We start from the raw sequence: 17240 nt of genomic DNA, 5'->3' as shown, positions 1-17240 counted from the left end.
CAATTAGTGCTGTTCTGGTAAGTTTAATCAGCTAATGTGCAATCTGTGTATCACTTAATATATGAAATGCTGTCCTGCAATTTTAAAGAAAGAAAATTAGAATGCATTGCCTAGAACTTGGGAATAGAAAATTAATGGAATGTAACTCTGTACCTCAGTTTAATGAAACAACATCTGCAAGATTACTTGTCTAATAAAAAAGCATATCAAAAAGCCTGATGCATAACAGAAGTAAGAAAAGTATTATCTATATTTTTGAAATGTTACCATCTGGGGGCTTTATGCAAGAATAAATACTCTTACTGGTTGGGTAAATTCACTGATTCTCTGTGAATGCAAACACATGAGTGGCTTCCCTCGGTGGCCTCATTATATAAAGTCCTCTTAGGAGTTACTCTGCAGCCTATTTCTGCTCCATATCCCAGCAAACACTGACCTAGTCCATTTATTGTCATCATGGCTAGAATCCACCTACCTTAATGTATCGATCAAAACATGCACAAGCACTTTGTTTCAAAACAAGCACATTCTGAAAAATTATAAGTGAGGCTAATAATGACAACTTGAAACATATGCTTTAGTTGAATGCCCAACACTTTAAGACCAGGTTAATTATCTAGGGATACAAAACCACAGGTAAGAGCAATTCTATAAACCTTTTTTCCTGCCCTCTTTGCCCTCTCACAAAACTGCCCTTAGGTTTATTTTTTTTAAGAGTTTATCCAGTTAAAACGTTAAAGCATTGCATCAAAACTACTGACATCCTGGTTCAACAAAAAAATGAAGTTCCAGATTACTAAAAGATGTAATGAGGCATGGTTCAGCTCAAACAGATGAAGCAAAAACTTGTATTATTTAAATAAAATTAGTCTATAATTTTAATTTCCCCATTCTTGAAATTCCAATCCTTATTCCATGAGCAAAATTCAACACTAGAGTTAAAAAGATGTCAAAAGAGCTACTGGTTGCTAGTAAAGCTGCGCTCAACTTCTATGCTGGAAAACCTCTGTCTACAAAAATATCCCTGGCTCCTAGCAAGAACTTGAATATCACTTCAGGTGCTAGTGACTTGATTACATTGAATGGTAAAATCTCTCCATGCTTCCATGACAAGATGACAGGCATGAAATGGTGTACATCTCCAAATGCAGCCTCACACGCACATGTATGCTGAGGAAATACCCCACGTTGTCTTCAGCCTCTGCTGAAATACAGACTTTTTGAACAGTTGGTTAGCACATAATTTCTAGTTACTTTGTATGAAATGTATGTATTTCTTACTGTAAATACAGGCCTCTCTAGTGTCCATGTTTTCTGTTAATGTCACTTTGATTTCTTAAGTAAATCAAAAGGCATTAGGAAAGATTACCTCTAACAAGACTGGCACCACTTCCAATAAATATCATCTCATTTTCAATTCAAAAGTACTTTCATTTTGTTATACTTCTCAAGACTGAAGTCCCACCTCACCTCCCTTAACAAGACAAGACTGGAAGTTACCACGTACCTTTTTTGCAGAAAGCTAACCAGACATGTTCTGAATTCAGCAGTGCAGCAGGATTGCTGAGGTGCTAGCTCATACACTAAGGAGCAAGCATCCTGAATTGGGCCTACATCGCAAAGATGCTTTATCTTCCTAGATTCCTTTCAAGTATTATTTGCATTTGTTTGAGGCAAGCAAAAAATGATACACATTGATGTTACAAATGCCGACATTATTTAATGCAGTCTGTGTTTTGAACAGTCTTTACAATAATCACATGCCACTGCCTATCCAACAGAGTGATTGCTGTTTATAACTGAAAAAGGTTTCATATTGGGATTAGATGATCACTGAGGTCCCTTCCAACCCAAGCCATTCTATGATTCTATGATATGGTCCTCCATGGGCTGCAGGGGAACAGCCTCCTTCACCATGGGCCTCTCCACAGGCTTCAGGGGAATCTGCTGTGGTGCCTGGAGCACTTCCTCCCCCCACCTTTCTCTTTCACCGACTCTGATGTCTGCAGGGTTATTTCTTTCATTTTCTCACTCCCCTCTCTCACAGCTGTTCTAACACTTTCTTAAATACGTAATGCAGAGGCTCAACCAGTATCATCCATTCACTTAGCTTTGGCAGGTGTCAGGTCCCTCCCGGAGCTGACAGAAACTGGCTGTGTCCAGCATGGGGGCAACTCCTGTTCCCTTCTCACAGATGCCACCCCTGCAGCCCTGCATGAGTGTCCTATATGTGCCTGCACTAGTGACCTCCTATACCTTCTATACAAGGAGGAAGAGTAGGAAGGAAATGTCTATGCTCAGGTGAGTCATATGCAAATGAATGCTTTTGAAGGCAGCACCTTGCCTGTGGCACCCTGTGCAACCAGCTCTGTCAATGTCCTGTGTGTCTGTGCGTCTCTGAGATCCCTGCTCAGCTTTGCTACCAGTTGAACCTGCAAAGGGGAAAGTGGTGGCCACATCCCCAGCATGGGCAGAGACCCCAGGTCCCCGGGCATGGCCCCAGCAGCTGGGCAGGAGCAGCCCTGGGCTGAAGCAGCTGGAGGAGGCAGCCACACACTTATGTCACTTAACAGAATAATTTAAAGATTTAGAAAAATACCTTCAAAATTAAGATTTGAAGAACATACTTTCCTAATAGAATTATAAAGTTAATGTATGCAATAGTAATCGTGTTTGTAGACAGTAGCATGGACATAGAAAATGTAATGGTTAAAGATGGAACACATTGGCAAAAAGGCAAATTGTACTTTTTTTTTTTTTTGTAATCTGCTTTAACAGGTGTTCTAGCATAATAAATACACTATACATGTTCCTTATGTGTATTCAGCATGAGTGAAATTCATACAGCTGAACACATTGGCACTTCAGTGGGAGGTCAAATTATTGTTTTGGCACTTCCACCATGACTGTCATTTCAATTCCATTTTATCAAATTACAGATTGCTCGATGCAGTTGGATTAAGGGAAAGATAGACACACACAAGCAATTGTCATCACTTCAGTTGTGAAATTCTGTAATTGCATGTCAGTAACAGGAAGAAAAAGAGAACAGTAATAGAACTGAATGATCATTCAAATACCGTATAACTTTTCAACAAGACTTTGAACTACAACAATCCACATGCCAGGAAATAGACTGGATTTCTGAGCATTTCCCCTCTTTATAACTGCCAGTATTTCTTAGGCTGACTTGTGTTGTGTGTTAGATTATACGGCAAATTTCTGCTATATATTTTTCTGTAAGTAATCCTTTTACTTGTGAAGAACATAAAGACAAGGAAATGGAAGATCCCTCCATTTTAAAAATATGATTAAAAGTAGTGCGAATAATAATAAATGATACCTATGCAACTCAGAGCATGGGTTTGATTCAACAGAGTTTCTGTATTTTAGAGTATCTGGAGAACAAAAAATCTTGAACTAAAATTATTGTGGAGAAGGCAGTCATAGTTTTCAAGCAACTTCTCTGCCAAAAATAACCCTGAGATTTTCTTACTCTCTTACAGAAGTTTTGAAAACTTCTCTGTGGTAAGGTAGACTCTAGAAACATCACACAAATCCAATTTAAGAGAGCTGAAATCGTAGTGGGAACTTCTGGCATACAGTGGTAGGTAGATATTATCTGAATAGCTTGTTATTCTCACTTGTTTCTGAATTTTATGTCCAATCTCGTATATTCTATGTCCTATCATATGATGGTTCAATAATACTCTTATTTTTACATCAATTAATGAGGCAGAAGAAATGGGAATCATTTATTTGTTCACTCTAGTAAACAAGGGGAGGCCCATTAGTATTCAGAACTTCCTTAAGATTCTTAATTTCTCAGAATCTACATCCCAATGCAATTTATGGAACATAATCATCTAGCAGAACAAAAAATACTTATATAGAACATTTCCATACCAATACATTAGAGTCTGCAAGCTTCACTCATCAAAAAATTGATTCCTTCTAATGTGAGGAAAAATGCATCCCAGTCTCCAAAGATTGCATGATGCTTTCATGAGGTAACAGAAATGACACTTACTCCGTATTATTCACTGACAGGGAGCTCCTAAACAGCAGAAAAAGGATTTAAAATGAAAGGAAACAGTATACAAATATATTCACATCTTAGATGTCTGCAGTTGAGTGTGTCTGTCCATGATGTTTCTTATCATCTCGTTCTTATTTGATACCCTTATTAATTCCCTCCCACAGTAACCTAAAAAACAGTGTTAAAGAAATCGGATAAAATTTCTTCCTACTACTAAAACAAAGTTTTCCCTTAAACTTACATGGAATATTTGATCATTATAAATTGAAAAAGTAAATAAAAGATTGCAAAAAGCCATAGGATATACTGAGCAAAGTGTATTTGTAAATCTGTTTGTTTTCCTCCACATTTTGTCTCAGACTCACATTGTAACTTTGCCTACGCCTTTCTCTTCATATTTCTATTTCCCCATAATTAACCTGAGTAATATAAATGCAAGTACTTTCCTCACAGGTGTTTTTAAATTGTTTGCAAAATGCTTGGAAATCCTCTGATAGAAGACACTAAAATAATTATGAAGTCGTTTCCACAGCAGGCATAGAAGAAGAAAGGTATTACTGTCTATACCATATCCCACAGAAGGTAATAGGGAGTTATGAAACATGTCACTACAGGGAAATTTTCTAACTTACTGACCTATCATGACCTAATGCATACCCATAAAATCTATTGCTCTCATAAAGCCTCTGCACTCTGAGCTCAAAAGTGGTAAATTCTGAAGTCAAGATGCATCTCAAAAATGTTCTCTCCATGAGCTACTGAAGAACAGAAAATGGAGCAGGATATCCTGAGTGACCTTGAGCCACCAAGCTAATAACATAGCTGCTAGTTAATGGTCAGCATTTACTTGCCTGCAAGGAATACTGAAAAGACTGTCATTACACGTTACAGCAAAAGTGAGTCTATTACAAAAGAGCATGCCGAAATCAAACAAAAATGAAGAAACCAAATATGTAGAATAAAACATTCCTGGCATAGTAAAACCCAGCTGCCACAAAATTATCCAGCACAGAAAGACCATTATAAGTTAGCTTTCCAGTCAGTTTTCAGTGGCTCAAACAGCTTTCCATTTCAGAAGAAAACAAAAGAGAGCGTGGTGAAGAAGCGAGGGGAAGGTAACTTCATAGCAGAGTGTTGGTTTCACAGTGTTGACATGAATTTATTAGATGATATGACAACAACTGCATATGAAAACAAAGTATTCTATTGTGTTCTGTTCAGGCTTCAAAGGTTATTTCCGGGTTTTTGTGGCTTTTTGTTTGTTTGTTTTGTAATGTTGAGGACTCCTATTCAATGCCAGTCCCAAATAGCAATTATTTTTCATATGTTTAAGACCAAATAGAGATGCAGACTGAGAATAAATAAAAGATGCAGAAGATATACTTGAGGCAAGTTTTTCAGCTGTTAAGAAATGATTAAGCTGGTGTAAGAGCAATACAGCTTTACATATTAGCACTCTTCCTGAAGTGGACACCAAGGCTAGAGTTTGCTTATAACAAAAGGAAGAAAAGATCACAAAGGAATCCACAAGGCTGTCTGTTTTGGCAAAAAGATCAATATCCTTGTTAATTCCCTCAACAACAACCACATATTTTGCCCCCAACACAATTATTGGGTAAAAATATGGATATACGTATGGGTAAAAAGAACAAATGAACAACATCACTTATCATCCATTGAAGACTGAAGCGTCATGCTAGAAAATATCACAGGTTTTGAAATTATGACTCCAATTCCTTAAACATGAGACTAGCTTCAGATATCAATCTATTTTCGTGAAGTCACAGTTCATATGTTTTTAACAAGTTTCTTTCCTGTGAAATTTTAATGGTCATGCATGCTGCTTTTAACAGCAAAGCTGACATTTGCAGAATGACACGCTTAGTTTTAAACATCTAATATTGGTTGTTCAGAAAGAAGGTATAAAAACAAAACAAAAAAACGGTTAGGTGTGACAAACACAGAAAAGAAGAGTGGGACATAAAATCATAGATACACTGGGCCGCGCTGGCTGCAGTAAACACAGGTTAGTAATGCCTAATGATATTGGTCAGTTACAACAGACTGTAGATTACTTGTCAGCTGTTTTGACATTCTCAAACAGATTCTCAAACCTGAAGGCTTTTATCCTTGCAGAAAAAAAAAAAATCTTAAATAAAAAGTTCAGTGGAAGTCACAAGGGAGGGATACACAGGTCATAGTGATAAAGTGGTTAAGAAAATTAAATGCCATTTTGACGCTTACAGAATAATAGATTCCACAATAATAACTACTTTTACAAAATTTAAGTTTGCCTACAGGCAAAGTTTTAGCAACGGCTTCATAAATTTCTACTTCAAAAAGTAGAGATTAAGAAGCTTCAGGAAGAAAGTTTGTAAGAAAAGGAAGGGACCTTGCAGACATATTTTGTTGTTAGCTATGAATATTTTTCATTAATTACTAATGATATAGTTCATTAGTAATATATTTCATTATGAAAGAGTCAAATTATGAAATTCTAATGACGCATCTGCAGTAGTTTGTCTTGATTTCAATGTCAATAGAATAAAAATATTTATTTACAATGTTTCAGGTTCTATGAATTACATTAAGCCCCAAATTTATGCTTTCAATAAACATGAAAGAATTCATTATTATTAAACAAAATGGATGCATCTTTATTTGATGATCACAGAATGGATTACCGATAATCTATACCCTTGGACTGAAAAGTAAATCTGCCTCTTAAGCTCAGCAGAAGGTTCAGTTTTGAGACCAAACACAGAAAACATGAAATATGCCATGCAGCAACAATATATAATTATTACATTTCTGTTCTTTCAAAATGTTCCAACAAACTAAGAAAAAGAGGAAGATAAAATAGACAATTCTCTATGTAAATTGTAGTTTCTGCATTTGCAAGCTAGAACACTGAGCAGGTTATTGGTTTTTGATAAGAACTGTATTTTTAGCAAGTCAATAAACAAGCCAATGCCCTAAACTTAACAAATGTCACATACTTTTTTATTACTTCAGCTGTTACTGAGGCAAGGTCACTTAAGAGCCTGCAGTACTGAAGGCACGTCTGTGTGCATCAGTATTTAGGATGAGAAAGTCATAGCACTCAGCACTCATCCTTGTGCTATGTGCACAAGGATGAGAAAGTCATAGCACTCAGCACTGTAATGTTGATAATCTCCAGATTTTCAACCTTAGTGATACCTTAAAAGTTAAAGAATCTTCAAGATTCACAGCATGTTTGGAGACTCACTGACCACCAGCTCATCTTCCCTGCCACTGCTTTTAAGAACAGGAATGGAAAGAGAAGTGATGAAAATATGTCAGCTAAGCAACAAGGCACAGGGTAACATGGGAATCTCATGCTCTTTGTTTCACTTCAGTTGCCTAGTACTGTGTTGTCATAGAAAAAGGCAGACCACATATTCTATACTGCAGGATGTGAACAGAGGGGGTAACTGCCTCTTTCTGGGGTCTGACAGCTCGGTTAGTCTCCATGGCCTGAGTCACTGAAGAATGCAAGCTCCTTAGGAGACCACTCAACCAAGGCCAAGTATCATGTATATGACTCCTATCATTTATACTGAGGTAGAAATTATCTTATCTTCGAGCATGGAGAAGGAAAAAAAAAAAAAAAAAAAAGTGTTTTAGTGTTCTGGCAACTACTCTGCTCTATAAAATGAAAGTTGCAGTTAAAAAAAAAAAAAAAGGAAATATAACTAATAAATTAATCATACTACAGTCCAAAGTTTGTCAGCCTTGTGATAACTTTTCCCATTATTGAAGCAATAAAAACAACCATTTGGTTGTGCAGTGTCAGACGCTACTATCCACTCCAAGAAAAGTCAGATGCTGGTGTTTAGAAAGTAAGGTCCCAAACGGTGTTTTAGCAGAGTATCAAACAGCATGCACTTATATTTAAACACCTAGTTTCATAAAAGCTATCACTGAAGTGTAAATGGCCTGAGTTTCACAGTAATGAGTACCATCTAATTTTAGAGATTTAAAATTATGTCATGATGTCATGTAGTTGACACTTTCACAAACTCATACTTGCTGACACATGGAGATATACTGTATAGATTTAGTAATCCAGAACTAGATTCCAGCTTCAAGTTTAAGTTTTCCAGTAGAAATGCATGAAAACATGCACAAATATATGAACCTTCATTCATCTCTGCAAAATGCTTGAGAAAATAATGTAACAAACTGCATAAGATATGAGAAGGTATAATTTATCAGCAGTTCAAACTTAATGAAGCCTAAAAAAAGAAATCTTTCATAAAAAACAGGAGAAACTTGGGAATTTCATCAAAAAAAAAAATAATTGAAGTTATTAACAAAGGAAAATAGGGTTTATGGAAGGCATAAAGTAAGTAAAAGGGAAAAAACAGTATTTTAATTTACTGCATTTCATTTAAGAAAAAAAGAAAACAACAAACAGACAAACAAACAAACCTCCCAGCAAACTGAAAAAAACAGTAGGGGTGTAAATAACAAGGAGAATTCCCTAAATTTTATAGTGGACTTCAATAATCAGAAACTAGTAACAGCTGATAGGTATTTAAGACATAACATACATTCTATTTTTATTATATTCAAATTTTATTATCATAATTGAAATCTCAATGTATTTTTGTTTAACTCAAAATAATTTCCTCTCTTCATTCCTGAAAATTTTGAAAATCATTGAAATTCTGAAGAACTTCCATCACATAACAAAGCAAATGAATTTTGCTTTCCTGCAGTAACCTCAAAATCATTTTATGTCAGACTTGAATAACAGTATTTTATAAGATGTGTGCTATCATGAACAACTAAAATGCATCTGGGATGACAATTAATAAAATTTCATTTTTACATCAAAAAGAACTTGATTATCATTAAGGAAATCAGAAGTCACTGAATAATCATGGAAAGATTCAGAAGCCAAAAGAAGTTCAAAAACAAAGAACCTTTGGAAATTTGAGTAGTAGAACATTGATTTTACACATAATAGCACAGTTAACATAATGTTAAATTAAGCATAAAACCCTGCTGTTTCAAAACATAACTTGAGAGTATGAAACTGTTAGTGCTAGAAGGCAGCTTTCCACGTCTCTCATTTTTGAGTGGAAATTGATAAGATTTCAATTTAAGAATCTAAATCTAAAATGTACTTTTTTTTTTCAGGTATATTCTAGTATACATGCCATAACGTAGTATAAACATATGGCATGTATAACGTAGTATAAAAAAAGCTAGCAAGGCAAAGAACAGAACAGAATGCACTTTTTATACTCACTAACAATAAAATTGGAAATAATATGAGTTTTTTTTTCTAGACTGCAACCATTTAGAAGGAAAATAAATCAATATCAAACATATTGCTTATCAAGCAAGAGGAAGTAGCCCTTATCTTGCTATTTTAAGAATATTTATCTTGGTATGCCACCATTATCATGAAAGATGTCATGCAGTAATTTTGCTAATAATGAAATTAAGAATACGGAGTGCAGTTGTCTTTTAGGCAATTCATAATTTCACAAAAGTAAGATTATAATTCTCTTCTGAACAAGTAGGTATATTTCTAATGGAAGCACATTCGATAGTGTTTTGTACCATTTGAAGTTAAAATACAACATTAGATAAGGCATTGTTAGGAAACTTTAACACACATACATAAAACAACTTAAAATAATTTCACATGGCTAAATTGAAAACATAAACCAATCAAAGAAATACTTACTAGACTGGCCTGACATAAATTACATTAAAACAAGCAACTTACTTTTCTGTCCTCAGTTTCTACACAGGAATTGCACTCTGATTTAGTATCCTGGAAAGACAAACAGAGAAGACTATGACACAAAGCACATTCTTCAGGGCTGTGAGAATAACTCTGAATGAGAAAAGGCATCAAAGTCTGAAAAACAGGTTTCTCAATCTATTATATATTACTGTATTACTTTTGTATTCACAGTACCTTTAAGGGTACAATATTTAGCATTACAGCTTTAAGGAATGTTTATTAAACTATTTATTTATTAAACTTCATTACAAGCAGATGTGTTGTCAACTGAAAGATAGGATTGGAAAAAAACAACTTTTTTCAAGATAGTATAGTACACAAGACAAAAATAAGATCTCTGTAAGGTGTAATTTTTTTTTTTTCCAATTGCTTCTTGATAAAATGTAATCGTTTGCTCCTTTTTTTTTCTTTTCTATTTTATTACTGATTGTAACGAAAATTTTTAAAGGTAAGATTATTGTCAACTTAAGAGGATAAATAAACGCTCAAACTTCTGTCTGTTAACTGAGGTGCTAACTTGGACTTTAAAATTGACAATGTATTATTTTGTTTTCTGGCCTGAATACTGTAATACATAGTCCATATTTATACTTATAGACTACTAGATAGGTTGAAGATATTTGTATCAATCCCCACTGAAAAATGCAAGAATACTCAAGCACCTATTTTATATAAGTATATATAGGATATATACACACACATGCATATAACTTGGACTTCAAGTATCAGACTAATAATCTTAAATCTAATGACACCCAAAACTTGTTTCTTTTATTCCTATGGCATTTTGACTCTCATTAAACCTCAGAATTTTGCTAGTAGATGAACAGAGAATATGTTCTCTTTTTCTGAAGACATGTAGAGAGAATTGTTATCACAAAAAATTTGACAATGTATCACAAAAAAAAAAAAAATTCACAAAATAATCACAAAATCAAGGCATTGCGTTCTTCATTTTATACCTTTGTACAAGAAGTTATTCCTTAAAATTGAATAAACCATATATATTTCAAGTCATTAGATTGTACACAAGATTATATGATGGTATTACTGGAAGGTAATTTTGATTACATACTGCAATTTTGAAGATTTCTGTTAGGAAAAAATGGCACAGAGATGAGGTCCAATTTTGTTTGTTAAAAGTAAGTCCTTCCCCAGCCTCTTAATGAAGCTAGAACTACTCTCATCGGCTTTTGAATTATTAGCTAGAGTTGCTAAACTAAACCACAAATTTAAGACTGACAGCTAGTAGTCATTTCCATTGAAAATGAAAACAAATTAAATAATGGTGCTGTGTTTCCTCAGGACCATGCCTATTCGTCTTAAATGAAGGATTGGTACTATTCCAACATCAAAGTCTTCTTACCTAAGCCATATACCCATAAAAGATTAAAAAAAAGAAAATCACTCAGTCAAGTAAGATGAGTCAAGGTTTCCTGAAAAATTACTTTAAATAACAGCAAGGTATATTAAAGATGTTTTCATTAGGCATATCCTATTCTCCGTCACTTCTCAAGCAGCGTATTTCCAACAAAATAATCTTTGTTATTCTAGCTAGTTTTATGCATCACATGTGAATCAGTTTGTCAAACATTCCTTACATTCAAAATACTTTTCCTGGGAAACCAGGCTGTATTTGTGGAATGTAATACTCAAAAATTTTCTTTCAGGTGTGTCTTCCTGGCAGCCTACAGGCTGGCTTGGTTGTAATTCCTTTTTTTTTTTTTTTTTTAAGTGCATGAAGAACAAAGTTCAACACTTAAAAAGCTTTCTAACGTGGGTAAATGAATGCAAACTGTATTATCCAGGCCTTTTCACCTGCTAGCTATGACCCAGGTCACCTTTTGAAAATAACAAAACATTCCCCAACGTATTTTATTTGTTGGTTAATCAAAAAATGAAATCGATCTTTTAAATTGCCATGGACAACAGTGGCTCTATCTTGCATACTAAATTAAATCAACCTAAATTAACTAAACATGGAATAAAGGAGTTCCTATCTAATTCCAGCTATAATTATTACGAACACTCAATATGATCGGCGTTCCTCGCTGAAGAAGTAACAGCATGATGCTTTCTACTGGCTAGAGACTATGTTAATTTGATATTTTTTCATCGTTAATGCCCATTATAAGCAATTTTTAAGAAATATGTGTTCATAAGCTGTATTGAGTTTAGGTGGGACAGCTTTGGTAGTAGGGGGCTGCAGGGATGGTCCCTGTGAAAGGAGCCCAGCAGCTGCCCCATGCCAGAGCAGAGCCAGCCGGCTCCACAGAGACCCGCTGCTGGCCAGAGCTGAGCTGTGAATAATGCTGGTTGGACTTCTCGGACAGCAGACTGAAGAAAGGGGAAGAAAAAAAATACAACTGCTATGCTACAGCAGCTGAGAGAGAAGGGTGACGAAAGGTGAGAGAACCAGCCCCGCAGACACCCACAGCCGTGCAGGAGAAGAGGAAGATGTGCTCCAAGCATGCAGCAGCAGTTTCCCTGCGGCCTGTGGAGAGGCCCCTGGTGGAGCAGGCTGCACCCATGGTCCCCCTGCACCAATGGGTCCCACATGGAGCAGATCTCCGCACTGCAGCCCATGGAGGAGCCCCCGGTGGCGCAGGTGAATGTGGCCCGGAGGAGGCTGCGGCCCATGGAGAGCCACCGCAGGAGCAGGCCCTGGGCCGGAGCTGCAGGCTGTGGAGAAGAGCCCATGCAGGAACAGGGGATCTGGGGGGAGCTAACACCCATGGGGGTTTTCCATCAAATTTTCTCCTCTATCCTACTGAAGAATGAGAGAGCAGTTGTTACGGTGCGTATCTGCCTACCGGTGTTAAACCACCACGTAAGTATTTCTTATTCAATGTGAAGCAAAAAACTCAGTTTTACACGGATAAAGCAAAACCCATCTTCCTTCCAGCACAGTTTACCTTACATGACTGCCTATGTCCAGTAAGGCCAAAGGTACAAACTAAGCACAGGGCAGCCCTGCTGAGAACAGCTGATGCCAACCTATCTGAGACACTCAGGACTGCGATAGGAATTGAAGCAATGAACCTGGAAGTTAGCTGATGCCAGCCATAAGGAAAAGGTGTAGGCTGAAGAAGTTTTAACCCTGAACTGTTGCATGACTTTTAGATAATGATATTGTTTCACAGTGTTTGCTGTTCGATCTAAGTATATGGGAAGCATTATCTAAAAATTAACCATCGTGTCATTAGCGATGAAATCTACTTAAGTATGTTTTCAGTGTTATGGGATGTTGGTGACAACAAGACAGCAGTATTTGCTATCTTTGAAATTAAGTGAAGTCATATTAGGGTTGAGAAATAGTTGCTGTGTCTTCAAGAGACCTGATTTTAGACTTTGGCACAAGTATAAACAAACACACAAAAAAGCTCCACTTATGTTTTGTTTCTGTATTCCAAATATTAATTTTAAAATATTTCCTAAGCCATTTTTGACAAGCATGCTTTAGTCATATTATTAGATAACAATCCAGCCTGTAACAACTGTTTAACATATAACACCCTAAAAAGCTCAACTTCCTGAACAGGATCTTTCTTTAACAATGAAACCCTAACAAATCATAGTTATCGTTTATCAAAACATATACACTAAGTTTGTTAGGTACCCAGTCAGTATCCTAAAGGAGAATTCAGGTATCTTCATTCCAAAATGGTTAGCCACATGAAAGCAATGATAAAGCAATTTTTCAGCAGTACCACCTTTGGTATTATTATGCCTTTTCCCCCCCCCCCCCCTCAGGAAAAGAGAAAAAAAGAGGGAGAGAGAGATTAAATAGGCTTTTTATTGTTGTCACAATTAATTTATCAAGTTTTTACTTGGATAGTACAGTTGGTTTGTCACACAGCTACACACAACATTTTAAGAGCCCGAGCAAGGAAATGGATTCTGGAAAACATGGAATGCAGGTTCCTGAATTATGCTGGACTCATTGGAAAAAAAGTCAATGCTGCAGAAACAAGTTGTTTCATAAAAGCAACTCTTGTTGTATGCTTGATGTTTCTAGGAAGTCTACAGTCAAGTCTTTTTTGAAAAAATGCAATCGACCGCCTTATTACCCATTGTACCCGATCTCAGAAGTTTTCCTTGAGTGAACTGAGCATTTCATGTTAGGGATGCACAAGCGTATGTGAACCTCTAACTACTCAAGCAAAACAAACTGATTTTTATGAAACGGTTAGTGGTATAATTCTTTAAACCAGTCAAGTAACTGGCTTCAAAAATATTTATGTTTAAATATAAACATTTCAGTATACATCATCTACATCCTTTAAAGAAAAACATACTTGAAAATTAAACTTGGAAAAAAAATGCATTGAAATGAATCATCTGTTAAATACAGAGTAAGAAATAAAAAAAATATATATCAGAATGTTCTTCTCTGAGAGACATCTTTGCCATTCTCTGTAAGTGCAACACAACAGTGTTGTCATTTTGATAGGTGTATTGCAAATCTCCCTGCTGTGTGAATTGAGACTAAGCAATACAGTTTTTGTAAAGCAAGTGTAAAAATATAGAGAATTGAACAGTATTTTAGACACTTTCTTTTACATTCTTTCATGTTAAGGTTAAAAAAAAAAAACAGCAAAATTTGTTACTCCTGAAGAATTAGTACTTTAGATAAATTATATAATAGAACATTTCACAGGATATTTCACGGGAAACATGGAAAGAATGAATTATAGACATATGCTATCATTAAAATAGAAAACTTATCCATTTCAGTTTAAACCACCATGTTTTTTTTTTTAAACTAGGTGTCACTGCTTAACAGCCAATTAAATTATAGTACTATAAACATATTAAGAGCTCTATTTTTAAATATTGACTTGACAGCACAGAAGGAAATTGCCTATTTTGCCTGCTTTGTTGGGTAGCTTCAAGGAAACAAGACAAGGCTTTATGCAGTGTATCAGGAGCAGCAATGGACAAACAACTTGAACAAAAGCCATAAGGGATGCTGCCACATATGTTTAACGACAGAATTCCAGTAACTGGGATGGTGAAATTATAATCATCTCTGTGTTTGTAGGCATGGAGTTCTGAAATGTAGCCTTAAAGTGTCCTACCAACATTTATCAGATTTAGTTCCCTTAGTGACCAACTGGTATTAAATTTTTGGTTGTACCGTAGCTTACCAGAGAGAAAAGTGAGAACAATAGGCACATATTATTTTTCAGTGCTTGTTTGGAGACAACTGATTTAGATAACTTGACAGCAAGATATACTGAAAGTGCATAGTACAGAATACGTCAGATGTGACACCCATTTCATTCCTGATAAGGCTCCATTCCCTCATCCCAATTTTACACTTTTTGATGATTCATACCTTTCAGGAAATTTAAAGTTTAATATACTAGGCTCTTGGGAAATCTCTCTAGCACCTTCATTCTGCATTAGCATGAATTGGTAATTCATGTGTTACTGAAGAGAAGTAAAAGGAAAGATCTAGAAAGTAAAAGTAATCATTAGTGATAGCATGGCTCTGGATGATATTTTGGCTTTAGGATGCAGTAGAAACCTCCACACAATTATATTACATGGCTTCTGAAATTATATATGTAAGTTTATATATGTAAGTTTATTATATATGTAAGTTTACTTCTTGAACAGGAAATAGAGAAATCAATGTCCCCAACTAACTACTACTCATGCTAACATAAATAACACTTGTGCATGCCTTTATCATATTGTCCTTTATCATATGTTTTTTAGTTTGCTGTCTTCCTACTATCCAAAATCTTCCCACTACTTCTCTATCATAACACTCAAAACAAAACCTTCAAACAAACAAAAGAACAACAACAAAAACAAGAGAAAAAACTTAACATGTACAGGTTTGGAAACTTCAGAGAAGTTACTTCAATTGCTTTTTTTTTTTTCTTTCATTTGAAAGTAATGAAATCCAGACAGCAAAGAGAATTCATATGTACACACACTAACACACTACTCCCATTGCCTATATCTGAAGGAGGAAAAATGAGACACTGGAAGTTTTAAAGTATGACCTGTTGGTTTTGTCTGTAATATCAGGAATAGACAGTAGGTGGAAGCAAATAACCTCTTGAAATCTTGCTCAACATTCCTACGAAAGATAAATCTATTACACTGACCAGGTTGGTCAGGTATTTTACACACATAACACTGTTTTCCAATTTTCTAAAATGATGCAGAATGAGAAATAAAAGGGTATTAACAGATTTAAAAATCTATGAAGTGGAGACGGTTCCTTTGAATGACTAAAGCATACATAAAATTAACCCAATGTTAAACAAAAAAAATGTAGAAATATTTGAAAAAGCACTCATTCAAACTCTGGGTTACCGCTTTGCAGTCTTCCAAAAGGGGGCATACAAGAAATTGTGGAGGGACTCTGTCTGGGGGGCAAGGAGGAGGGTGTTGTAACAGGACAAGAATTAATGGTTTTAAACTAAAAAAGGGTAGATCTAGGTCAGGTATTAGGAAGAAGTTCTTTAGTCTGAGGGTGGTGAAGCCCTGGTCCAGGCTGCCCAGCGGAGCTGTGGGTGCCCCATCCCTGGCAGTGCGCAAGGCCAGGCTGGATGGGGTTTGGGCAGCCTGGGCTGAGGGAGGCGCATGCCCATGGCAGGGGGTTGCAATACTTAAGATCCCTTCCAACTCAAACCATTCTGTAATTCTATGATTTTTCTGGATATTTATTAAGTGCTTAAATATATCAAAGCCCTGCATAATTGAGCAAAATACTTAATCTTTTTCACTGTCCATTATCCATTATATTTCATTATTGCTGTTAACAAACAGGCTACCAGCAGAAGAATTAATTTGAATCTCATATTAGTTCTATTTTATCCAGCCCAGAGAACAAATTAACCACGCAATAATACTTACTGAAGGAGAAAAGAAATGAAAAATGAAATCTTAGTATGTGCCATTCAAGTCTTTACTAAGTTCATCCCCAGAAACTGAAGGAATCATGCACAAGCCTCATCATACTAAGAAACCAGTCCCAGGATTCCAATGGTTTCAAAAGCTGCCATGTCCAAAGTGTAAGAAAATAGTTGTATTAATGAAAGCAATAGCTTTATCTCCATTTACTAACACTTCTGAAGCAACAGAGGCCTCTGTCTAACAAGCTACAAGCAGAGAGCAGGAGAAGACTGGCTCATTTGCATCTTTCCCTGTTGTCATTCTCAGGGCTGTTTGTCTGGAGTCCAAAAAGAAATCAATCTGACCAGTGACCTAAAGGTTTCTCAGTCTTTGGGGAGCTTACTCTTTTTGTTTCTAGGTAAAAGTAGAGAGTTTAAAGAATGGTTTAAAGGATTGTTGGGATACTGAACTGAGAACTTTTATATTAAAAAAAAAAAAAAAGCATGTAAAAATACTCCTGTATTTTTATATTTTTAATGTACATTTGAAGCAACT

At 35.7% G+C, this 17240-nt stretch overlaps 1 protein-coding gene across 13 annotated transcripts in view; it reads right to left on the bottom strand.

Moving 5' to 3' along the window:
* RBFOX1 (RNA binding fox-1 homolog 1) overlaps nucleotides 1-17240 on the bottom strand; it is an 895957-nt gene that overhangs the window by 611406 nt on the left and 267311 nt on the right. For 7 of the 13 annotated variants that reach the window (XM_038186799.2, XM_072023682.1, XM_072023681.1 and 4 more), the window contains one exon: nucleotides 9807-9854. In XM_038186799.2, coding sequence (XP_038042727.1) covers nucleotides 9807-9854 — 48 coding nt within the window. Of the gene's footprint in view, nucleotides 1-9806; nucleotides 9855-17240 lie in introns of those variants that run through there. The other 6 variants (XM_038186829.2, XM_038186821.2, XM_072023700.1 and 3 more) reach the window with 5 other exon arrangements.

The sequence above is a fragment of the Anas platyrhynchos genome, chromosome 15 (assembly GCF_047663525.1).
Source record: "Anas platyrhynchos isolate ZD024472 breed Pekin duck chromosome 15, IASCAAS_PekinDuck_T2T, whole genome shotgun sequence".
Lineage (NCBI taxonomy): Eukaryota > Metazoa > Chordata > Aves > Anseriformes > Anatidae > Anas > Anas platyrhynchos.
The sequence above is the reverse complement of the archived record's forward strand: the minus strand, read 5'-3'. Positions and strand labels throughout refer to the sequence as shown.